The sequence below is a fragment of the Hylobates moloch genome, unplaced genomic scaffold, assembly GCF_009828535.3.
Source record: "Hylobates moloch isolate HMO894 unplaced genomic scaffold, HMol_V3 SCAFFOLD_18, whole genome shotgun sequence".
Classification (NCBI taxonomy): domain Eukaryota; kingdom Metazoa; phylum Chordata; class Mammalia; order Primates; family Hylobatidae; genus Hylobates; species Hylobates moloch.
In genome coordinates this window covers 57,314,816-57,340,915 of record NW_026652293.1, presented here as the reverse complement: position 1 = coordinate 57,340,915, position 26,100 = coordinate 57,314,816, and the positions used below count along the sequence as shown (strand labels likewise).

Below are 26,100 nucleotides of genomic sequence, written 5' to 3'. Positions count from 1 at the left end.
GGGAGAATCGCTTGAATCAGGGAGTTGGAGGTTGCAGTGAGCCGAGATGGCGCCACTGCACTCCAGCCTGGCGACAGAGCAAGACTCATCTGAAAAAACGAAAACAACAACAACAAAAAAACCCAAAAATTAGCTGGGCGTCTGTAATCCCAGCTACTTGGGAGGCTGAAGTGGAGGAATCGCTTGAACCCGGGAGGCGGATATTGCAGTGAACCGAGATCACACCATTTGCACTCCAGCCTGGGCGACAGAGTGAGACTCCGTCTCCAAAAGTTCAGTTTTATTAACTAACTGTTGCATCGACGCAAGTGTCTATATGGTACCTGACCATTAGGAATGCTTAAATTTAGAGTATGGGTTAGCTGAGGGGCAGAATCGACTTAGTTTGGCCCCTTCTACCCTACAGATGAGAAATGCTGATACTTAGGGGTTAAGTGACTTGTCAGAGGCCACACACCTAGAGGCAGAGCCAGGAGTGGAACCTGAATCACCTCAGCCAAGCTACCTGGTTGCCTTTCAGTATCACTGGTGTCTGTAATTTTATTTTAAGTAAACATGTATTTTTTTCCGTAGGCTTTTTTCTTTTTTTTTTTTTTGTAGTTTTATATTGGCATTTACATCTTATTTTGTTTTTTTTTGTTCTCTATTTACATCACTTGCACTCTTTTCTAATTAGTTAAATTTTACCCTTTCATCTACCTGTTCAAATATCTTGCTGTATAGTACTGGATAAATTATTAAATAGTCTCTCAATAGTGCAATATGCAGTTTCAGTGTCAGTAATGTGAGAAATATAATCTGAAGATAAAGGAGCTGTTTTCACATTGTCACAAAACACCAGTGCCACATAGTGTTGAAATTGGGATAAAACAGGATTGTTTTTCAGTCCCCTTTATTAAGGTGTTAACTTACTGTTTTTGGTCTAGACCTCTCGATTAAGGATTACGAGACTGTGACCATATTCTTTTTCCAATTCATTTAGGACCTGTGACCCTGAATGTATATGAAATTATGTTTAAGGCTCTTGCTTCTTACTTTAATTAGGTAACTGATTATACAAAGGAGAAACTAGTTAAGTGCTGTCTCTTTGAGACAGCAAAGAAAGCAATTATTCTGAAATTATAGAAGTTTTTTTTTCTTACAGAAATATTGTGGCAGATTACCTGAGCTATTTTGTCAGATAATTGAGCTGCATTTTAAAAATAAAAGCTGATTGTATTAGAATTAGGTGTAAGTGTGATACTTGGCTCTGAGTAGACATGTTTATATATTTGTTTATTAGCAGTGGGAATTTGTGCTAAGATTCCTGACAGTTATAACAGACATTTTACTTAAGTTTCTTGTGAGGTAATTTGATAATTTTTTTAATTTCTGGGAAGTACAGGTATGAGCTTAATTTAATGTATTTTTTAAATTCTCCGTTGGTATTATTTGTTTCTTATAACGTATTAGTTTAAATTAAGACATTTTCTTTTATGATACATTAAGTGGTACTGAAAGACCCATGTATTTTGGCTTTAAAAATTTTTTTTAGCCAGAAAAGCAGAATATATAGTGTTTCTGGATAGTACCTTCACAAAGTTAAACAAATGTTTTGCTTAAATAAATGTGGAAGTACTTCATAGTACTTACAAATTACCACAAAATGTTTGCAATAAATCAAATAATTAAGATACTACTTGTTCCTTTTTTAAGTGCGTTCTTCTCATAATAAGTTAAAAATATTGTTAGTGAGTACACGGATGCATTGATGTAATTTTCAACTATTTCAGTGAAGCTTTTCTTGATTTAACTACTGAGTAGCTAAATAGATGACTAGGAAGAGCAACTATAAGCAAATGGTATGAATTACTCATAGTCAGAAGTATATTAAGTTTGTTAATTTTTCCTCCTTTGGTATGTGAATCAGACAGCTTTCCTAATGAATAGGTGGCATGTGATATTTAGTAGTGCTGAGTATTCACTGTTCCATGAAATTAATTTTGCAAAACACACTGAGTAATGAGACCTTAAGTCCGTTGCTATTAGAAAATATTTTGTTTTAAGAATACATTCAACTTAAAATATCAAACAACAGTAATGACAGAACTCAGAAATGAACTGGTTCTTAAAATATCTGTCAACTCTAGTGTTAATGCATAGTTTTTGAATTTTGTCCTTAGTGAGTGGACCAAGATCTCAGGATCCAAGTTTAAAAAGAAATGGTGTAAAAGTTCCTGGTGAATATCGAAGAAAGGAGAACGGTGTAAGTTGTTGTTTTTATCCATACTACATATACCACAGTGATACATATTTTTTAACTTTAAATCTTATTCATTATTACTTTGTTATTAAATGGGCTAAGGATGGCCACTTTTTAAAGGTTATTTTAAATTTGTTTCATAGAAACTATTAATTTTAATGATCTCTATATGGCTGACTATTGGGAGAAGTTGTATGTTTAATGTGACACAAATTCAGACAAAATAAATGCTGAGCAAGTTTGAAGAAGTATTTCTTACTTGGTGATTTTATTTGTTACAATCATCACTTTATTAAAAATGCAAAATTGGCCGGGTGTGGTGGCTCACGCCTGTAATCCCAGCACTTTGGGAGGCTGAGGTGGGTGAATCACCTGAGGTCAGGAGTTCAAGACCAGCCTGACCAACGTGGAGAAACCCCATCTCTACTAAAAATACAGAATTAGCCGGGCGTAGTGGTACATGCCTGTAATCCCAGCTACTCAGGAGGCTGAGGCAGGAGAATCTCTTGAACCCAGGAGGCAGAGATTGCGGTGAGCCTAGGTCATGCCATCGCACTTCAGCCTGGGCAACAAGAGTGAAACTCTGTCTCAAAAAAAAAGAAAATTATGTCTTTATATTCTTGCTATTGCATGTGAATTTGAGCATGCATCTTTGGTATATTTTGAAGACATTTCTTTTCAGAGGTCACTATTTTTAGTGCCATTAGGGATTAGCTAAATTACCTTTTTCCAATCATCAGTACATTTATAGTAGAATTCAGATGATCTTAAGTACCATTTTCTCCTACTGTGTCTTTCTTCAGATTCTTCTTTTCTTTTCTTTGATTTACTTATTTTTATTTTTATTTTATTTTATTGTTTTCTGGGATGAAGTTACATTCTGTTGCCCAGGCTGAAGTGTAGTGGCGTGATCTTGGCTCACTGCAACCTCCACCTCCTGGGTTCAAGCGATTCTCCTGCCTCAGCCTCCCGAGTAGCTGGGATTACAGCTGCTTGCGACCACACCCAGCTAATTTTTGTATTTTTAGTAGAGTCGGGGTTTCACCATGTTGGCCAGGCTGGTTTTGAACTCCTGACCTCAAGTGATTCACCCACCTCTGCCTCCCAAAGTGCTGGGATTACAGACGTGAGCCATGGCGCCTGGGCTTTTCTTTGATTTAATAATTATCTTATAATGATGAAAGGATGATATGCAGATGATAAAAATGATCTTAGCCATTGTTTTAGTGCATATGGACACAATATATCTCCTCCTCCACCAACTAGAGGCTGAGGCACCAGGATGACTTGAAGCCAGAAATTTGAGGCTAGCCTGGGCAACAAAGCGAGACTGTGTCTCTATTAAAGAGATATATTATATCTTTATATATATATTTTTAAAGCTGCCAAGTGTTTTCAAAGCGATCATATTATTTTACATGCCTACCCGAGTTTTATTGTTTCCACATCCTTGCCAAAGTTTGGTATGGTCAGTCTTTTTAATTTTAGCCATTAAAATATATGTGTAGTGGTATTGCATTGTGGTTTTAATTTGTATTTCTCTAATGACTAATGATTTTGGACATCTTTTCATGTGCTTATTTGCTCTCTGTGTTTCTTCTTTGGTGAAATTATTTGTTCAAATCTTTTGCCCAGTTTTTTGCTCTCCTACTGAGTTTGAAAGTTCTAATAGTCTGGATCCAATTTTTTTTTTTTTTAATGGAGCATACTTTTAGTGTTGTATCTAAGAACTCTTTGCCCAACCCAGGGTCATAGAGATTTTTTTTTCCTTTGTTTTCTTTTGGAAGTTTTGTAGTTTTCAGTTTTAACCTCTAAATCTATGATCCCTATTTTTTTTTTTTTTTTTTTGAGACAGAGTCTCGCTGTCGCCCAGGCTGGAGTGCAGTGGCGCGATCTCGGCTCACTGCAGGCTCCGTCCCCCGGGGTTCACGCCATTCTCCTGCCTCAGCCTCCTGAGTAGCTGGGACTAGAGGCACCCGCCATCTCGCCCGGCTAATTTTTTGTATTTTTAGTAGAGATGGGGTTTCACTGTGTTAGCCAGGATGGTCTCGATCTCCTGACCTCGTGATCCGCCCGCCTCGGCCTCCCAAAGTGCTGGGATTACAGGCGTGAGCCACCGCACCCGGCCTATGATCCCTATTGAGTTAATATTTGCATATGGTGTGAGAATCAAAGTTCCTTTTTTTTTTTGAGACAGTGTCTCACTCTGTCGCCTAGGCTGGAGTGCAATGGTGCGATTTCGGCTCACTGCAACCTCCACCTCCTAGATTCAAGTGATTCTCCTGCCTCAGCCTCCCAAGTAGCTGGGATTATGGGCACCCGCCGCCATGCCCAGCTAGTTTTTGTATTTTTAGTAGAGACGGGGTTTCACCATATTAGTCAGACTGGTCTCGAACTCCTGACCTCAGGTGATCCACCCGCCTCGGCCTCCCAAAGTGCTGGGATTACAGGTGTGAGCCACTGTTCCCGGCCCTAAAGTTTATCTTTTTAATATGAGTATCTAATTGTATAAGTGGTATTTATTGGAAAGATTATTCTTTTTCCACTCAGTTGCTTTTGCACCTTTGTCTAAAATCAGTTGCCTCATGTATGTTGGGCTATTTTTGTACTCTCTATTCTGTTTGATTGATCTACTTGTCTATTTTGACGTCAATACCACATGCATTGGTCACTGGAACTTTTATAAGTCTTGAAGTCAGGTAGTGTAGGTTTTCCAGCTTGATTCTTCTCAGAGTTGTTTTGGCTATTCTAGATGCTTTGTACTTCCATATGAATTTTAGAATCAACATCAATTTTTACAAAAATGCCTGTTTGGATTTCAGTTGAGATTTTGTTGAATCAATTTGAGAAGAATTGCTGTCTTGACAGTATTGAGCCTCCAATTCAAGAACACGGTGTAACTCTCCATTTATTTGGATTTTCTTTCAGCAGTTTTTGAGATTTTAGTATATACATCTTACCTATTTATTAAATTTATCCCTAAGGATTTCGTATTTTTGATACTATAAATGATATTTAAATTTAAAATTTTTAAATTTCTAATTGTTTCTATTTTTTTTTTTTTTTTTTTTTGAGACGGAGTCTTGCTCTGTCGCCCAGGCTGGAGTGCAGTGGCGCAATCTCGGCTCACTGCAAGCTCCGCCTCCCGGGTTCACGCCATTCTCCTGCCTCAGCCTCTCCGAGTAGTTGGGACTACAGGCGCCCGCCACCATGCCCGGCTAATTTTTTTGTATTTTTAGTAGAGACGGGGTTTCACCGTGGTCTCGATCTCCTGACCTTGTGATCCACCTGCCTCGGCCTCCCAAAGTGCTGGGATTACAAGCGTGAGCCACCGCGCCCAGCCTGTTTCTAATATATTGAAATGCGCTTGACTTTTGCATATTGATTTTTTTTTTTATCCTGCAGTCTTGCTGTGTAACCTATTTATCTGGTAGCTTTTTTGTAGATTCCATAGCATTTTCTTCATAGATGATTATATTGTCTGTAAAGGCAGTTGAACTTCTTTCTTACCAATCTGGATGCTGTTTATTTCTCTTTCTTGTTTTATTGCATTGGCTAGAACCTCTAGGACAATGTTGAATAGATGTGGTGAGAGTGGATGCCCTTGCTTTGTTTCTGATTGTCTTGAATTTTTTAGTGCTAATGTATTTTTAAATGATATTCCAATGACTAAATTCTAGGTTTGCTGCCAGTGCCTCAATACCATGTTTAATATGATCAAACACTTCTGTTGTGATATAAATTACAGAACAAGGTAATTCTGAATTGTTCCATTTATGTCCCTGACTGTCGAAACTATTTAATTTTAAACTTACAAATTAAAATAAAAGATTATTATATATTAGTATGTTTTACATCTTAAAAAGTCAATGTGGTGAGTATTAATATAAAAATTAATGGTCTGCTTAATATTATGAAAGAAAAATCGCTAAATAATTTTGTCACAGTTGGTTCAGATGAAGCTTTTACATAGACCTTTGAGGGTGGAATCTCTGTGGTAGTTATATAGTAAGCTGGGATTGTGTTTGTGTTTTTACTTGTAGGTTAATAGTCCTAGGATGGATCTGACTCTTGCTGAACTTCAGGAAATGGCATCTCGCCAGCAGCAACAGATTGAAGCCCAGCAACAATTGCTGGCAACTAAGGTAGTATCGTCTGTTTTTTTTGGAGATGAAGTCTCACTCTGTCGCCTAGGCTGGAGTGCAGTGGCACGATCTCGGCTCACTGCAACCTTCGCCTCCTGAGTTCAAGTGATTCTCCTGTCTCAGCCTCCCAAGTAGCTGGGATTACAGGCACACGCCACCACACCTGGCTAAATTTTGTATGTTTTGTAGAGATGGGGTTTCACCATGTTGGTTAGGCTGGTCTCAAACTCCTGACTTCAGGTGATCCGCTGACTTTGGCCTCCCAAAGTGCTAGGATTACAGGCATAAGCCCCCATGCCCAGCTGGTAGTATCTTCTTTTAAAAGACCTAACAGGCCACTATTGTTAATGTATGTGTAAGGCTATTTACATTCTACCCCCATTAAGCCAATTACCTCATAGATATGAGGTGACATTATCAACCCAAAAGCCACCTGCTGTTTGATGCTCTCTTTGTGCTCTCTTTAAGTCCTTACTACAGCATTTTGTAGAAATCCTTATATCATCCTAATTGTTCAAGATCTTTCTGACTCCTGATTCTGATCAAGATTAACCATGCTATGTTGGGTATCAGTCAGACAGGAAAGGCGGAAAGAGCCCTCCATCTTTGCTCCTAGGAACTACTCTGGGCCACAGCAAGAGGAATATTAAAGTTCTAACATGGTATGGTTAATCTTGGATCAGATTAATCTAATACTGTCCCCTTCTGGAGCTTGGCACCAATAACGGGCTGCTTGCCTTTATTTGGGGAACATTCTTTATCCACAGACTAACCCTAGTCCTGGCCTTGAACAAGGAAAATATAAGAAGCCACTCCGTTACCATCAGAACTGCTGCTTCTCCTGCCAGCCATAGGCTTCCAGTCTGATCCAAAAGCCAACAGACCTTTCTCTGTAAAGGGCTGCATAGTAAATATTTTGGGCTTTGCAAACTTTGCTGCATCTGTTGCAACTACTCAACTCTGATGTTATAAGCAGTCATGGATAATAAGTAAACAGATGGTGTGGCTGTGTCCCAGTAAGTCTTTGCTTACAAAAACAAGATAGCAAGCTGGATTTGGCCTGCAGGCTATAGTTTGTCAACCCCTGGTCTAAACACCCAGAATCCACAACTAACAGTCCTTTAGTGATTATCAGGTCACTGAAGCAGGGGTAGACAATTGGTTTGTCATGGGCAAAGTTACCCAACAGGGCTTTGAAATAATGGCCAGGAATTCTTCAAGGCAGTTCTCAAACATGCAGTGTGGACTTCCATGTCACACTTCCTAGGGTTCCTGTGCATCCATTTCTGTTTGTAATACCAGACCCCAGTTTTTCCAAAATCATATATGTCATTGCTTCTCAAACTTTAAGATACATACGAATCACCTAGGGATCGTGTTGAAAATGCGTATTCTGATTCAGTAGGTATGAGTTGAGGTTTGAGCTTCTGCATTTCTCACAAGCTTCCAGGTGATGCTGATGGACATTACATTGAGTAGCAAGGATATATAGTCAAATAAAAAGGTTGGTTGTTGAAGAACAAATCTCTAACCTTTTTAGTCTTCACGGACTTAAAAACAAGTCCTTGTGGGTTTTTTTTTTTCTTTTGAGATGAGTTCTCACTGTGTTGCCCAGGCTGGACTTGAATTCCTGGGTTCAAGTGATCCTTCTGCCTTAGCCAGGGTTTTTGTTTTGATTATTTCCATGTTACTTATATGTTCTAGGCATACTAATCTAAGAAATAGTTTACCTGTGACTACAAATTGTGTGGCTCCGTTACTCAGTTTTAGTTAAAAATTTTAATGTAATAAAAACGAAATTTCTGCTATAACAAAAGTACCTTGGGGCAGGGGAAAGAAACAATTTCAGATTCCATGATTGCAGCTTTCTAAAGGTGTTAAATATATCTTTAGCTCTTTTCAGTGACCATTTATTGAGTATATACTACGTAAAATATCATTCAAAGACATTTACATTTCATATTTCATTTAATCTTCACTGTAGTAACATTGGTAGTTACTATTGATCATCCCTGTTTTATAGATGAAGAAACATAGACTTGCATACTTGGTGAGGTTATGCAATTTGTTCAGGGTCTCATAGCTAATAAGTGGCAGAGCTTGGGTTTGAATCTAAATGTACTCCGAATCTTGTGCATTTAAATACTTTCTTATAATGCTTCCCATTTCTACATGAGCTGCTTTTTAAAATTGTTGCAACAGTTTATGAAAACTAGTTCAAGAATTGCTGCATCCTTGCTGCATAAGAACCACTTGGGTTAAAAATACTGATTCCTGGATCTTATCCCCAGAAGATTCTAGCATGGGCTCAGGAGTATCTGTTTTGAACAGACTTCCAATGTGATTCTGATGGCAGTGTTTAGGAAGAAGGTGAGACCAGACCAGGGTTACAAGTGTACCTCAATCTCAACATCTTTAAGTGTTGCGGTTAGGCTATTTTGAGCTTACTGGTGTACCTACCTAAAATGACATACCTAATGATTACTTTTATTTTTAGGAACAGCGCTTAAAGTTTTTGAAACAACAAGATCAGCGACAACAGCAACAGGTTGCTGAGCAGGAGAAGCTTAAAAGGCTAAAAGAAATAGCTGAGAATCAGGAAGCTAAGCTAAAAAAAGTGAGAGCACTTAAAGGCCACGTGGAACAGAAGAGACTAAGCAATGGGAAACTTGGTGAGTTGTTCCTCATAGATTTACTTTTTTATACATTTATTTGTCTGGTTTTTTTGAGACGGTCTTACTATGTTGCCCAGGCTGGTCTTTTGAACTGTGGCCTCAAGTGATCCTCCCACCTCAGCCTCCTGAGTAGCTGGGGTTACAGGTGCAGGCCACCATGGTTGATCTGTAGATAACTTTAAAGGGAATGTTTTGAAAAAATATAATTTACTGCAGTTTTGATGCTGCATCTTCCTCTGAATTGAATTCAGCTGTTGAATGTTTTATACAGGATTTCTAAGATACCTTTGGAAAATGTAGCATTTTTTCCCCTCTTAATATTTTTTGACTGAGAATTTGATGAAGGCGAGGATTTTTATTCATATAATAGCTCCATCTATTACAATACCATTTTAATCAGAATGTTAGTGATTTAATAGATCCACCTAATCTTATAAAATTGAAAGTTCTAAAGAAATTTTCATTGTTTTTAAAATTTGGAGTTTAATGATATTTTTAACGCAAATTCCGATGAAGATACATTGAGATTGAAGCACAGAGATTTAGAGATGTCTCTGTTGATTTCAGTTGCTTCTAAAAGAAGTTGGTTGCTTCTAGGACATTCTGAAAATTTTTTCTACTGTTTATTAGAAAGTTTATTGTAAAGCCCGGTTGCCTGGGAAGTAGTCCATTCTTATTTTTCTTTTCAACTGTTGTTGTTGTTCTCTCTCTCATCTAGTGGAGGAAATTGAACAGATGAATAATTTGTTCCAGCAAAAACAGAGGGAGCTCGTCCTGGCTGTGTCAAAAGTAGAAGAACTGACCAGGCAGCTAGAGATGCTCAAGAACGGCAGGATCGACGGCCACCATGACAATCAGTCTGCAGTGGCTGAGCTTGATCGCCTCTATAAAGAGCTGCAGGTAGACTGTAGCTGTTTGCTAAATGCTGTACAATCTCCTTTCCAGAAACAGTGTTGCTCATATAAGTAGCAAGAGGTGCTAGATTTCAGTTGCCTTTCCTTAAACAGAAGGCAAGTTGTGGGGGGAACCCAAACTCCAGAGAATCCGGAGTAAACTTTATAGTACCCCAGACAGGAAATTTGAGACATTCCTCATAACCACAGCTGGTGGTCTTGCACAGGTGTCACTTAATTTTAAACCATGAGATGATAAATGTGGAGGGGTGGAGGGACCTCATATTTTTAGAAATTATATAATAGTTAACCATGTGATTAACTGTTTGAGACATTTTCTTCCTACTCCTTGGCTACCTTTTTTCCCCTCTCTTTTATTCAGCTAAGAAACAAATTGAATCAAGAGCAGAATGCCAAGCTACAACAACAGAGGGAGTGTTTGAATAAGCGTAATTCAGAAGTGGCAGTCATGGATAAGCGTGTTAATGAGCTGAGGGACCGGCTGTGGAAGAAGAAGGCAGCTCTACAGCAAAAAGAAAATCTACCAGTAAGTGGGCCGTTTTGTAATGGTTTGGGGGAGGAGGGAAAAAGATGACCAGCCCAGTGAGGTTACTCATAGGCACCTTCTTCAGTATCATTACTCAGTGTGCCCTCAGAAAACAGACGCTGTTTATGGATCCTCAAAAGACAATCCGCCGCTTTTTTACTTTTTAATGTTATTACCTGTGTAGCTCTGTTTGTCTTTCTAATACAATAAAGTGTGGGTGAGAGTTCATTGGGGAGTGTTTATTTTGGAATGTTTTTTGTAGACTCTGTGGCTAGATTCTGAAAGTGCTCATTTTAAAAAGTCAGAAAATGTCACATCTTAGTTTGTAAGTCTGATTACCTGAGATGATTTTTAATACTAAAGGACCTGTGCTTCTTTCCAGGTTTCATCTGATGGAAATCTTCCCCAGCAAGCCGCGTCAGCCCCAAGCCGTGTGGCTGCAGTCGGTCCCTATATCCAGTCGTCTACCATGCCTCGGATGCCCTCAAGGCCTGAATTGCTGGTGAAGCCAGCCCTGCCGGATGGTTCCTTGGTCATGCAGGCTTCAGAGGGGCCGATGAAAATACAGACACTGCCCAACATGAGATCTGGGGCTGCTTCACAAACTAAAGGTAAAAAGTCCTGCACAGCCTAGTTCTTCCCTGTCCCCACTGTTCTTTCTCCCAAGTTTGAGTTTTAAAAAAATCTCTCTTTGTATTCATTATTCATGTTTGAATTCTAAAAATCCTTTTGTATTCTTTGCTAGTGTAATGATAAGTTTAAAAAATTAAAATTGATACCATGGTTGTACAAGGATGATTTTTCTTAACCCTAAATAATACAATTCTATTCAGGAAATGAAATAAAATATAATATCTTTATAAACCTGAAAATTGTTTTAAAAAGTTCCTTCTTGTTACTAAGGAAATTTTGATCTGATATTAATAACTTGAGAACTTTTCTTTTTGGGTAAAAACATACGTAAATGTTGGTGGTGTCATCTGTATAGAATGTGAGGTTCTGAATCTATTATGTTGATGAGTGGTGTTAAATATTCATACCTGCTTACATGTGAGAATTTGCTGATAATTTTTAGAATAACATTAAACATACCAGGAGATTAAAAGTGAAAATAGCAGAGGCTCCTTGTGTTAGTGATCTTTGCATTCTGTGTACTTCTCAGATACATGGAGAGGTACAAGCCATAGTTTCATAATGGGAGGAGAAAGTGTGGGGAGAACTGTAGAAAAATTGGGGTAAAGTATCCTTTAATGACCTTACCATTCAGACCCCTGGACAGAAGAAGTAATAGCCAGTATTGTCTCTGTTCTCTAACAATTATCATATGCAAAAAAAAGCTGATTTTCAAATTATTTGTTATTTTACCATAACTACTACTGTGAAGTAATAGTACCATGCAGTCTGGATTTTATTGTGGAAAGGGTTATATTTGCTTTGTTTCTGTAAGGAAAAATGAAAGCAGTGGCTTTTGAAATTTAAGTGTCAGTGTAGAAAAAAACCTGAATATACTGATTTGGGAAAGACTGCAGTTGAAGTCCTGGACTAAGAATCCACATATTTACTTTTGTGTTGTGCATGTATCACTTAAAATATGATTTATAAAATACACCTTAGACCCTTAGGTCTCTTGAATTGGAAATTGTTTTCTGGGTGTGATGGTGATGTTTTCTAATACAGTGAAGAATAATGTGTCTTTGCTGGTTCAAGCAGACTTGCTGTGACTAATTTTAAATTGCTTGAATAAAGTGGAAGAATCTTAAATTAGAAATATAAAATATAATACAGTATTTTCTAAGTAAATTTATTGGGGTGTTGTGAGTCTGGAATTTAAAGCTGTTTTTAGAGATTAAAAGTCTTAGCAGTAAAAATCATTAAAAATCTCTTTAGAATGCTGAGTTATTTGTAGCTGCTTTTCTGTATTTTAGGCTCTAAAATCCATCCAGTTGGCCCTGATTGGAGTCCTTCAAATGCAGATCTTTTCCCGAGCCAAGGCTCTGCTTCTGCACCTCAAAGCACTGGGAATGCTCTGGATCAAGGTGAGATTTATTTGTGCTACTCCTGAACATTAAATTTTGGTCATCTGAAAGGTGCTGTGTATTCTTTTTAGATAGTCTGTTTTCTCTTTTCTTTTCTTTTTTCTTTTTTTCTTTCTTTCTTTCTTTTTTTTTTTTTTTATTTTTTAAAGTCAGGATCTCACTCTTGTCACCCAGGCTGGAGTGCAGTGGTGCGCTTATGGCTCACTGATGAAGCCTCCACCTCCTGGGCTCAGGTGATCCCCCTACCTCAGCCTCCCTAGTAGCTGGTACTACAGGTGCATGCCACCATGCCTGGCTAATTTCTGTATTTTTTGTAGAGATGGGGTTTCACCACGTTGCCCAGACTGGACTCCTGGGCTCAAGTGATCTATCCGCTTCCACTTCCCAAAGTGCTTGGATTACAGGTGTGAGCCACTGCACTCGGCTGATAAATGATTTTCTAGTGTGTTAACACTAGAAATATTTAACAATATTTATTTCCAGAACACCTTAATTTAGCTGGAGAACTCAGGTACGATCATTATAGTGCTTGGGTTATCCTTTTATTAATTTAATTAAAAAAATAGGAACGTGCTTTGTGGACACAGATTTTCAGGGAGATTTAGGGGAGAGAAACTTACGAGTGAATGAGATACTTTATTCTAAACAGTTTGAATGTCATTGTGATTTTTTTGTCTTTAGTTGATGATGGAGAGGTTCCGCTGAGGGAGAAAGAGAAGAAAGTGCGTCCGTTCTCAATGTTTGATGCAGTAGACCAGTCCACTGCCCCACCTTCCTTTGGTACTCTGAGGAAGAACCAGAGCAGTGAAGATATCTTGCGGGATGCTCAGGTACCTGTGAATATCCTGGTTTTTAAAATTTAATAGTAATTCTATAATGTAGTTTTTAGAAGGGATAAAGTATTATGTGAGGGAGAGCAGAAGACACAGGATGTACCTAGGAGATTAGAAAATACATTAGCATTCTGTTATTTTAATTTCTCTTGTGTGAGTCTGTTTGTGGTCTCACACCCGGTGGGAGAATGGCTGACATACTTGTTCTGGGTCATATTTCATGTGATTCTCTAAAAAGTATAAGTGCATTGAAGAACACTGTATTTGTATTGTTCAAGTATCTTATTTCTTCAAAGTTACAAAATGCTTGTGTGGTGAATTTTCTGTAACTGTTACAGTCTTAATCCTTGATAACCAGGTTATGTGTGAGTGCTCCAAGTTAGGTGTGTTTTATTACAGTTGTCTAGATTGCATGAAATTCCAGTGAACAAGAATGGTTTCCCGTTATTGATGCCATCTGAATATGAAAGATGACATTAAAAGTTTTCAAGTGGGCACTTTAAATGTATTAAAATTGCCCAGATAGGAAGTGGAAACAAGGAGGAAGTCATAAAGGAGAGAGATTGTATTGCATTAATGAAGTCCATTATTAAATGTGAGTAAATACAGAAATTTAAAACTAGTTAACAGCCAGGCGTGGTGGCTCACACCTGTAATCCCAGCACTTTGGGAAGCTGAGGTGGGAGGATCACTTGAGACTAGGAGTTCGAGACCAGCCTGGGCAACAAAACGAGACCCTGTCTATATAAAAATAAATAAGTACATAAAACAAAACAAAAGCTAATTAACAATTAAAAAATATGAGCTTATATAGATATATTTTCCGAGATGGAGTCTTGCTCTGTCACCCAGGCTGGAATGCAGTGGTGCAATCTTAGCTCACTGCAACCTCCACCTCCCAGTTTCAAGAGATTCTTCTATCTCAGCCTCCCGAGTAGTTGGGACTACAGGCGCCTGCCACCATGCCTGGCTGATTTTTGTATTTTTTAGTAGAGATGGGGTTTCACCATATCGGCCGGGCTGGTCTCGAACTCCTGACCTCGTGATCCGCCTGCTTCGGCCTCCCAAAGTGCTGGGATTACAGGTGTGAGCCACTGCACCCGGCCAGAGCTAATATTTTTATAGTGTATACTTACATTTGTGAAATTAGGTTATCTAGAACATCCTATGTACCCAGTTATATAGTATTTTAACTGGCTTTTTATGTGTGTGTTATAGGCTGCAAATAAAAATGTGGCTAAAGTACCACCTCCTGTTCCTACAAAACCAAAACAGATTAATTTGCCTTATTTTGGACAAACTAATCAGCCACCTTCAGACATTAAGCCAGACGGAAGTTCTCAGCAGTTGTCAACAGTTGTTCCGTCCATGGGAACTAAACCAAAACCAGCAGGGCAGCAGCCAAGAGTGCTGCTGTCTCCCAGCGTACCTTCAGTTGGCCAAGACCAGACCCTTTCTCCAGGTTCTAAGCAAGAAAGTCCACCTGCTGCTGCCGTCCGGCCCTTTACTCCCCAGCCTTCCAAAGACACCTTACTTCCACCCTTCAGAAAACCCCAGACAGTGGCAGCAAGTTCAATATATTCTATGTATACGCAACAGCAGGCTCCAGGAAAAAACTTCCAGCAGGCTGTGCAGAGCGCGTTGACCAAGACTCATACCAGAGGGCCACACTTTTCAAGTGGTAAGGTTCTTCACGTTCGTAGGTGACATGCTTAAGTTCTATACCAGAACTTAAGCCATCCCTCAGCAGACAGCAAAATAACTAATCCCTATATTGACTGACGCTAAGAGTTTTTAACTGTGGCTTCTGTTCTTTACTGGGAGTTTGAAAGAGTGCTTGCTAAAAGTCTGTTCCTACAGTAATAGGCACTAAAGATAATAGATGAATAAAGTGTGGTCTCAAGTCTGGAGGGGCTTATTGGTGAGGGGGAACCAAATATACATGGGTCATTACAATGCAGAAGGAAGGTGTGCGTCTTCACTGTAGGTTGACCAGATGTTCTTGTCACATAGAGGACTGGACAACTGCCCCTGTGTGTGTGTGTGTGTGTGTGTGTGTGTGTGTGTGTGTGTGTGTGTATGTATATATATATAGAGAGAGAGAGAGAGAGAGACATGTACATAGACATGTATAGAGATACCTATATACACACATCACACATATATGTGTGTGTCTCTGTATATGTATGTCTGTGTCTATATGTCTTTATATATATTATTATCATTAAAAATATTCTGTACTGTGGACGGGCACAGTGGCTCACCTCACACCTGTAATACCAGCACTTTGGGAGGCAAAGGCAGGTGGGTCACCTGAGGTTGGGAGTTCGAGACCAGTCTGACCAACATGGAGAAACCCCGTCTCTACTAAAAATACAAAATTAGCTGGGCGTGGTGGTACATGCCTGTAATCCCAGCTACTCAGGAGGTTGAGGCAGGGGAATTGCTTGAACCTGGGAGGCGGAGGTTGCAGTGAGCCGAGATGGTGCCATTGCATTCCAGGCTGGGCAACAAGAGTGAAACTCCATCTAAAAAAAAAAAAGATACATATATATATATATATTCTCTACTGTATTTTAAGTCATTGTAATGGGGACATAGCCACTAGCTAAATGTAAAAACATAAGGTTAGTTTGTGTTAAACATACAGTTTGGAAATTTGTTGGGTTCTTTCTAAATTATTACATGTTTTAATTGAATGAAAATAGCTTTGTAGTCATGAAATAACCATGTAATTGTGACCTAAGATGCCATAATTAAAATTAGCAAAGAATCAGTATATCTGCTACCTCTTACCCTTTTCTTTTCATGGGTCTTTAGTGAAAATGGAATAATTTGGGAATTAGATAATTTTAATACAATCAGAATGTTAACAGGGAATATCTTTGGTCAAGCTATAAGTGGTTCTTAATAATTTTATAAGCCAAATAGAAGTTCTCACGTTGATTCACTTTTGAAAAGTGAAAGATGGGATAGTACATGTTTAGTTTTAATCTGGACACATGAGGATTATCTGTTTTCATTGATTCTTAACGTTTTTCACATTTTGTTATTTTAAATTTGGATGCTACAGGCAGTGATTTCTTAAAATTGGCAACATTTTCTTATTGTTTCATGAGATATGGTGCATGTTACAATCAGTGGGGGTTTTGATTCTGTAATAAGTTTATTATGCAAAGATGGATTCCCTCCTTTGTCATTTGTTATTTTTAAAAATTAATTATATTTGAAGGGGATTATGTAGTAACAACGATGAAATTAAAAGAGGCTTTAGTTATTGTTAGCTGTTTCTGTTTCTTGCCAGTTTTGTTTAATTAATGCTAATCAGGGCTTTTTTTTTTTTCCTTTTCCAATTAGTATATGGTAAGCCTGTAATTGCTGCTGCCCAGAATCAACAGCAGCACCCAGAGAACATTTATTCCAATAGCCAGGGCAAGCCTGGCAGTCCAGAACCTGAAACAGAGCCTGTTTCTTCAGTTCAGGAGAATCATGAAAACGAAAGAATTCCTCGGCCACTCAGCCCAACGAAATTACTGCCTTTCTTATCTAATCCTTACCGAAACCAGAGTGATGCTGACCTAGAAGCCCTACGAAAGAAACTGTCTAATGCACCAAGGCCACTAAAGAAACGTAGTTCTATTACAGAGCCAGAGGGTCCTAATGGGCCAAATATTCAGAAGCTTTTGTATCAGAGGACCACCATAGCTGCCATGGAGACCATCTCTGTACCATCATACCCATCCAAGTCAGCTTCTGTGACTGCCAGTTCAGAAAGCCCAGTAGAAATCCAGAATCCATATTTACATGTGGAGCCTGAGAAGGAGGTGGTCTCTCTGGTTCCTGAATCATTGTCCCCAGAGGATGTGGGGAGTGCCAGTACAGAGAACAGTGACATGCCAGCTCCTTCTCCAGGCCTTGATTATGAGCCTGAGGGAGTCGCAGACAACATCCCAAATCTCCAGAATAACCCGGAAGAACCAAATCCAGAGGCTCCCCATCTGCTTGATGTGTACCTGGAGGAGTACCCTCCATACCCACCCCCACCATACCCATCCGGGGAGCCTGAAGGGCCCGGAGAAGACTCGGTGAGCATGCGCCCGCCTGAAATCACCGGGCAGGTCTCTCTGCCTCCCGTAAGTAATGTACTATCTCATAGCCTTTTCCGGAGTCCTTTACTTTGTTATGATCTTCTTGGTGGTCACATTCATCTTCTCCAGTTTGCGTTTTTATTTTACGATTCCCTTGGCACAGAGTGGATCTTATAAATGTTTTCATAATGCAGTTTATTCAATATAAAGAACAGCTTTCAGTTTTAGAACCCATTTATTTGTGAAAGAAACAGAGTTTTGTTCTTATCCCTATAAACACTGCATTTGCTGTTTCTGCTCTAGCTGATGTCACATATTAGGGAAGCAGCACCCGACTGGGACTCAAAAGACCTGGGTTTGAAACTTTTTTTTTTTGAGATGGAGTCTGGCTCTGTCGCCCAGGCTGGAGTACAGTGGCGCGATCTCGGCTCACTGCAAGCTCCGCCTCCCAGGTTCACGCCATTCTCCTGCCTCAGCCTCTCCGAGTAGCTGGGACTACAGGCGCCCGCCACCGCGCCCGGCTAATTTTTTGTATTTTTAGTAGAGACGTGGTTTCACTGTGGTCTCAATCTCCTGACCTCGTGATCCGCCCGCCTCGGCCTCCCAAAGTGCTGGGATTACAAGCGTGAGCCACCGCGCCCGGCCCTGAAACTTTTGATTACTAGCTTAGCTGTGTGAAATCAGGCAGATGGTATAACTTCTCTCACTGATGATGTCAATCTTTTTCAAAATTTTCTAGCAGTGAAATTTTAAAAAATGAAATGTTAGGTGAAACCTCAAACTTAAAACAGTGGTAAAATTGGAAGGGTTCTGGATGAAGTGAGGGCAGGGAGGGGTAACTAACTGGGCTGAGGGGCCCCTCTTCAGCCTCTTCCTCCCCTTCAACGAAGTCTGAAAATCTCTGGCTAACATGGTGATCCCTAAGATTTCTTTGTACTTTAACATACGAAAGTTATTCTAAAATTTTGTATGTTTTGACTTGAGTGCACCTTCTACACTCCTTCCAAATAGTAAGCTTTTGTTTGAAATTTAAGTTTCCATCCTCTCACTTTGAAATAGGTGAGAGAAAATAAAAATCCCAGAATGTCTGAATGAAGTCTGCTTTTTCATAGTTTAATTTGAAGCCACTTTGCTTCAGTAAGCTCCTGGAAGGAAGTAGGATGCTGAACTATGAATTTAAAACCTGGTGAAAAGCAAAATAGCATTAAAAGAATTTTTTAAATGTACTTTGCATGTTTGATTCCTTATTATCTTTTAGATATGATAGTATTCAAAGATAATGATTGTCCAGAGTTATTTTTAACAATTGGTTACAGTAAATGTTTGCTTAAAAGTTTTATGTGCTAAATATTTGAAGCTAGAAAAAAAAGTTTTAAAATAGAGGTTAACAGTTTAACAACCCTGTGCCTCCTAAGTTCTGAGGCTTGACTCTCTTTGAGTTTTAAACATAAGAAAAGAAGGAAGTTTTATGCCACATTGGCCAAAACCAATCCACGTTACAGCCACTTGTTATTTTCTGGCCTTTTTGTTGCTGTGTCAAAATAATCCACATTTTCAAGGAGAAAAAAGGAAAACTAGAATTGGTAAAAGTATTATACTTTCTTCTTAAGATTCTGCTGTTCTCTTCCTAGGAAGGTGTCTTACCTTTTCCTTCTGGTTTTAAGTAAAATAGAAGCAACTATCTCGTACATTCTTTAACAGTGGGATTGGCAAGTGTCATTACACTGTACTGCTTATGACTTGTATTAACGACAGTCAGCTAACATTCAAAGAGCAACATTTTAGCCATTGCACATTGTGAAATATATTGTCACTTAATGTTTTTTAAAACTTGGCAATTTTCCACATCTGAGATAAAATAAAGTATGTGGAGTACATATATCACACCTCACGACAGTAAACGTCTCTACTTCGTTGGGTGTGTTTAAGAAACCTGTTTTACAGGATACTGGATCTAGTCTTTAAAATTTTGCCTTTTTTTTTTTTAAGCCCAATTCATTAAAAGTTTAAGCTGGTAGGATTTCTCCTTGTTATACCTAAGACAGACTAATAATCTGTATTATTTACCTTAATTATATGCTTTCCCCCGAGGAGGCATTCTGGTGTGAAATGGTTAAGATGGCAGAATTTAAAGAAGCCAGCTTACCTGGATTTGCGTCTCAGCTCTGCCATTTGCCAGCTGTGTGCCTTGGTTTCCTTATCTGTAAATTAGGGATCATAGGGTTTTTGTGAGGGTTAATGAATAATCATTCAATATAGGTTAGCTGTTGTAGTTGTGGGCTGTGCTGTTGCCCACTTTAAGAGAGTGGAGTTTGCTGTAATGTATTAGATAGGCAATCTAAAGACCAGTCTTGGCTAATTCTGATACTTGACAGAACGCTAGCCTATTTGCCACTTCTGATTATACTCTTAGTTTAATTCATACTATAACATATAACCCAAATGTCATTACGTTAGATTTTATAAAGTTATGTTCCTCCAACTTTGCTCCATGGTGTTTACTTTGTAAAAATTCATTATGCTGCATATCAGATTTGTATACTTTTCTGAATAATGTTATACTTCAATAAAATGTGCCAAATCTATATTGTTAAAGTTCCTCTCACTAATTTAGCTGAGAAGTCATTCCTTCCCATTTGCTGCTGCTGTTCTCTTGCATAGACCAGGATCCTAAATTTTCCATCCATTTTCTTTGCAGGGTAAAAGGACAAACTTGCGTAAAACTGGCTCAGAGCGTATTGCTCATGGAATGAGGGTGAAATTCAACCCCCTTGCTTTACTGCTAGATTCGTCTTTGGAGGGAGAATTTGACCTTGTACAGAGAATTATTTATGAGGTATGATTATAATTAGTAAATTTTTTTTTTTGAGACGGAGTCTCGCTCTGTCACCCAGCTGGAGTATAATTAGTAAATTTTTAAAATATGACCTTGTATTCTGTTTTAAAGCTCTAATTAGAAAGCTACTGTAGAGAAATTGTATTTTAAAATTGTTTTCCTTTTAGGCATTGTGGGGTTGTGTTCAGGAACTCTTGGCCTCGCTTTAGAATAGGCTATGCTATTTTAAAGGTATGACTATAGAATTGTCATCATTTGGAAGTTCAGTTTTCACTTGGAGTCCTCTAGAGTACTTTTCTTTCTTAAGAGAGATCATTACTCCCCTTTAGAAATTGTTCATGTATGGATTTGTACTATACTGTATTAGGTTAGAGATGCGGTCTCTACTTTTAGAAGCCTACTATTTAAAATATTTTTAGTTGACCTTTTTTTTTTGCTTTCCATAGCAAATGCAACTTCTACTTAGAAACTAATTTGTGGTGAGAAGTTGGGAGGATAAATAAACAAAAATGACTATAAGGGTATAGTTTCTGGTACTTCTTTTTTTAAATAAAACCTTTTTATAGTGACTGCCTACTTAATGTGGTTATTCTGTCTGTCTTATTTCTAGAATTGTTCTTGGTATAATTTTCTTGGCTCCTATAGGTTTTAATTATGATTTTTAAAAGTGTCACAAGAGTCCATTTCTGTCCTCTTGACCCTAAAGGAGCCAATTAGTAGTGACAGTTCAGGTGACAAGAAACTAGAGTGATGCTCACCCTTCTTATTGATATAGGTTGATGACCCAAGCCTGCCCAATGATGAAGGCATCACGGCTCTTCACAATGCTGTGTGTGCAGGCCACACAGAAATCGTTAAGTTCCTGGTACAGTTTGGTGTAAATGTAAATGCTGCTGATAGTGATGGATGGTAAGATTTTCTTTTAAACTCCAGTCAAGCTTCAGTTGTGGGAATCGGTTTATAAGCAGTGTCATAGTGCTGTTGGAAGACAAAGAAGTATGTCAGTGTATGTCCTTGAGCTGCTTGTAATCTAGCTGGAGAAATGTGGTATCTATTTTTGAGGAATTAACATGTGTTCATTTAACAGTCATCTCATTCCCATCCTGGAAGTAGGTGGAGTTTTAAAAAGTTTAGTAGTTAATGATAAAAATAAGTGTAACAAAGTAGTACACGGTTAATTAGCATCCTTAAGCAAAGCTTAAGAGAGAAGTGCTGATTTAGGCAAGGTATCCCTAAGCCCCTGAAATGGTTCAGAGTCTTCAATATATTAATGTCCATTCTGTATATCCAAGAGGGGATTATAACTTGCAACATATCCCAAATATATTTGACCATGGAATCCATTTTTCGTGGAACCAGGGTGTACTTAAAACACAAGTGGTACTGCAAGTGATGAGTATTGTTTGCAGGATAGGGGAAATGTTAGTCAACATTAAATAATAATAATAAAGGTCCTAATAAGGTCCTGTCACCCCCTAAACTAACAGAATAGATAGCAAGTTTTGTATTTTATTTTTAAAAAAGAAAGTTTTAAGTTATAATATGTTACTTTTGTGGAAGAATACGAACAATTGACTTTTTTCTTTATAGGATTTTAAAAAGTTGTAATCACACTATATTTACTCCAGTGTTTTAGTTTCACAAGTTGTTTTTCTCATAATATGGAAAATAGGATATAAAATTCTCATGTATGCATATATAAATTGCATACACACATACATACATTTCAGTTAGCTTCATATTACTGTACCACATGACTGTGTACTCATTTATTGTGACGGTCTCCCTTTTATTAGACATGGAGATTGTTTTCCAATTTTTGTTTTAATGCTTGGAGAAGCACTTTGGTTACAATTTTTAAACATTTATATTTTAATGTGTGTGTACTGTGGGAAACATGCAAAATAGAAATAAGAGGAAAACAAGCCATCTGTATCCCCACAGTGTACAGGTAAACACCATTCATATTTTAATATATTTTCTTCAGGCTCTTTTTAAAAAAAATTTATTTTTTTATTTTTGTAGAGACAGGGTCTCACTATGTTGCCCAGGTTGATCTCGAACTCCTGGACTCAAGTGATCCTCCTGCCCGAGCCTTTCAAAGTGCTGGGTTTATAGGTATGAGCCACCGTACTTGGCCCAAGCTCTTTTTCATATGCTTTTCACAAATGTAGTTAAGCTCCTAATATATATGTAATGTTTTAAGCCTATATTTTTAGTTTAACATTATAGCATAAACAAAACAAATTCTTACTGTGTCGTAATGCCTTTGTTTTCCTAATGTTGGGAGTTTATGTTGTATATAATTTTTCATTATTAAAAAGCATGCAATGAAAAAATCTATAGTAATATTTGCCAAACTATTAATAATAGTATTCTGGCCAGGCATGGTGGCTAATACCTGTAATCCTAGCACTTTGGGATGCTGAAGCAGAAGATCACTTGAGCCCAGGAGTTTGAGATCAGCCTGGGCAACGTAGAGAGACCCTGTCTCTACAAAAATTTTTTAAAAATTAGCTAGGTGTGCTGGTGTGTGCCTGTAGTCCCAGCTACTGGGGAGGCTGAGGTGGGAGGATCGCTGGAGCCTGGAGGTCAAGACTGCAGTGAGCCAAGATTGCATTGCTGTACTCCAGTCTGGGTGACAGAGCAAGATCCTCAAAAAAAAAAAAAAAAAAAAAAAAGTGATTGGAATGGGGAATTAAAAAAAAAAATTTTTTTTTTTTGAGTCAGGGTCTTATTCTGTCACCCAGGCTGGAATGCAGTGGCACAATCTTGGCTCACTGTAACTTCTGCCCTCTGGGCTGAAGCAACCTCCCATCTGAGCCTCCCAAGTAGCTAGAACCACAGGTGTGTACCACCACACCTGGCTATTTTTTTTGTATTTTTAGTAGAGACGGGGTTTTGCTGTGTTGCCCGGGCTGGTCTTGAACCCTTGAACTCAAGTGGTCCGCCCTCCGTGGCCTCTCAGAGTGCCAGGATTACAGGTGTGAGTCACTGTGCCTGGCCAAAAAATAAAAAATAAAAATTTTTTTGAGACTGTGTCACCTTGGAGTGCACTGGTGTGATCTTGGCTCACTGCAACCTCTGCCTCCTGTTCAGGTGATTCTCATGCCTCAGCCTCCGCAGTAGCTGGGATTACACGCCCGGCTAATTTTTGTATTTTTAGTAGAGTTGGAGTTTTACCATGTTGGCCAGGCTGGTCTCAAACTCCTGACTTCAGGTGATCTGCTCGCCTCGGCCTCCCAAAGTGCTGGGAGCCACTGTGCCTGGTCTATGTATTTTTTTTTTTTCAAGTCTGTTCTCCAAGGAGAATAAAGAGGAGAGGAAAGAGTAAAGAAACTAAATCTTATGTACTTTAGAGCCTGATTAACATTTTCACACTCAACTTTTGAGTTTGGACCGTGGTATTGGCTCTTCTTATACCTTTACTATTAGTCTAGGGTCATTTATAATCTATTATAAAACATTTGAGATGCTGGAGAGGGTTCTCTTTCATGGTATTAATAAATTCCTGCTGACCAGTTACCTGTAGTAGATTGAAATGTGTGTATTTTACAGTCACTTTTCTGGTCTCAATTGATTTGACAAATTTTTTCAATTAAAATTTATTTTAACTTGGGATTTAAAAAATATAAAAGTAGTTCATATATGCAACTTAATTCCTTCAAAATTGATGACGATAAATAGATATTTAAAGGCCAGTGTTTTGAGTGAAAGTGTATAACTTAAGGACTGTTAGGCCTACTACTCTGACAGAAAGAATTAGGCTGGGTACTCCAGGACATAGAACTAAATCCATTTTAATATTGTTTTTCTTAAATGTTTATACACATTTCATTTCTGCTTATTCACATCCTTGATTCTTCTCACCCTTTGCCAAGCTCCCAGCCCCAGTGTGGTCCATGACTCTCTGAAATTTTCATTTGTGGCTGTAAGTCTTTGATAGGTTCAATAATCTGTGTTGAACTGGTTTTTAAAAAACTGTTTAAGAGGTTTTCAGAAGAAAACTTGGTAGATGAGAGACTCAAGAACTTTCTTTCCAGATATCAGCAGGTGTCATTCAGTTTAGGAAAACAGTTCTAGCCCTTGTATCTTGCTTCACAGGACTCCATTACATTGTGCTGCCTCATGTAACAACGTCCAAGTGTGTAAGTTTTTGGTGGAGTCGGGAGCCGCTGTGTTTGCCATGACCTACAGTGACATGCAGACTGCTGCAGATAAGTGCGAGGAAATGGAGGAAGGCTACACTCAGTGCTCCCAATTTCTTTATGGTATGTGACAAGTAGAACTAAATGTATTGATTACTGCATTCATTTATTCTGTATCTCCAGGGTATAATTCAATAATTACTTTTGTTTGGAAAAAATCTTGTGTTATCCATAGTCTTGGGCCTTGAAAATACAACAGCCTTGGTCACAGATAATACAGCTTCTGTTTGTATGCTTAGAAACAGCTATTGTCAGGGACTTCTTCAATTACACAAGACAGTGCTGCAGCATCTGACCTAGTGGTGTTAATGACTTTGACCATCAAAAGATCCTCTATTAAGGCTTTAGTACTTATAGATTGATGGTGTATCCTTGCAAATAAGTAAACAGACCCCCCTCTCCTAACAACATGATCAAGGGAGTGAAGGATCAGTTTAAGAACCCAAATGGTCCAAGTTTTCCTAAAAATCAAACTTGTCGTAAAGTGAAATAAAGGCAACATATACTTTGGAGCTGTCTTTTATTTTTTTCTCTTTTGTTTTCTTGATTTTGAGTTTATGATTCTGGTTGCTAACATCCGATCTGTACCTAGAGGAAAATGGACTTGAAGTTTTAGATAGATATATGTTGATTGGCATTTGTATTTACAAGGAAAATTTTTTTTGTTTACAAGGCTTAGAAGTTGAGGTAAGTTTTCCTCTTTAGTTGGGCTTGAGAGGAATTAAAGAAGGAGGGAAGACAGAGACAAATAAGGAGGTCCCAGAACTCCATACTGCTCAAGTTTTCAGTAACTCCTTTCCCAGTTGATTGGAAGACCCCTAAGGTGCCCTCTCTGCTGAACACTTTTCCCTGTGTCTCTAGGTCTTTTTTCAGGCCCTAGATACGAAGAGAGAGGGGTCAGAGAACCACAAACCTCAAATTCCCTTCTTCATCTTTCTCAGCTGGTAGTTTTTATTGTTGATATTTGTGATTATTTTATTTTTTAGAGGCAAGGTCTCACTCTGTCACCCAGTCTGGAGTGCAGTGGCATGGTCATCACCCACTGTAGCCGCAAACTCCCAGGCTCAGATGACCCTTCTGCCTCAGGCTTTCAAATACCTGGGACCACAGGCACCTGCCATCACACCTGGCTAATTTTTTATTATATTTATTTATTTATTTTTGAGGTAGGATCTTGCTCTGTCACTCAGGTTGGAGTGCAGTGGCACAATCACAGCTCACTGCAGCCTTGACTGCCAGGGCTCAGGTGATCCTTCCACCTCAGCCTCCAGAGTAACTGGGACTACAGACATGTACCACCACACCCAGCTAGTTTTTGCATTTTTAGTAGAGATGGATGGGATTTTGCCATGTTGTCCAGGCTGGTCTCAAACTCCTGAGCTTAGGCAGTCTGCCTGTCTTGGCCTCCCAAAGTGCTGGCATTACAGGTGTGAGCCACCATGCCTGACCTTTTAAATTTCGTTTGGAGATGGGGCCTCACTCTGTTGCCCAGGCTAGTCTCAAACTCCTGGCCTCAAAGAATCCTCTTGTCTCAGCCTCCCAGAGCTGAGATTACAGGTATGAGCCACCATGCCCAACCTTTGTTTATGTTTTGAAC

The 26,100-nt window shown here is 38.7% G+C and overlaps 1 protein-coding gene across 4 annotated transcripts in view; it reads left to right on the top strand.

Annotated features, from left to right (window-relative positions):
- Positions 1 to 26,100, top strand: part of TP53BP2 (tumor protein p53 binding protein 2) — a 112,848-nt gene that overhangs the window by 79,484 nt on the left and 7,264 nt on the right. For all 4 annotated transcript variants that reach the window (XM_058430546.1, XM_058430547.1, XM_032137388.2 and 1 more), the window contains 13 exons: positions 2,163 to 2,245; positions 6,286 to 6,387; positions 8,885 to 9,059; positions 9,781 to 9,962; positions 10,338 to 10,502; positions 10,885 to 11,113; positions 12,428 to 12,538; positions 13,220 to 13,368; positions 14,590 to 15,052; positions 16,729 to 17,504; positions 20,158 to 20,295; positions 21,071 to 21,204; positions 24,400 to 24,566. In XM_058430546.1, the coding sequence (XP_058286529.1) occupies positions 2,163 to 2,245; positions 6,286 to 6,387; positions 8,885 to 9,059; positions 9,781 to 9,962; positions 10,338 to 10,502; positions 10,885 to 11,113; positions 12,428 to 12,538; positions 13,220 to 13,368; positions 14,590 to 15,052; positions 16,729 to 17,504; positions 20,158 to 20,295; positions 21,071 to 21,204; positions 24,400 to 24,566 (2,874 nt within the window). The remainder of the gene's footprint in view (positions 1 to 2,162; positions 2,246 to 6,285; positions 6,388 to 8,884; positions 9,060 to 9,780; positions 9,963 to 10,337; positions 10,503 to 10,884; positions 11,114 to 12,427; positions 12,539 to 13,219; positions 13,369 to 14,589; positions 15,053 to 16,728; positions 17,505 to 20,157; positions 20,296 to 21,070; positions 21,205 to 24,399; positions 24,567 to 26,100) is intronic.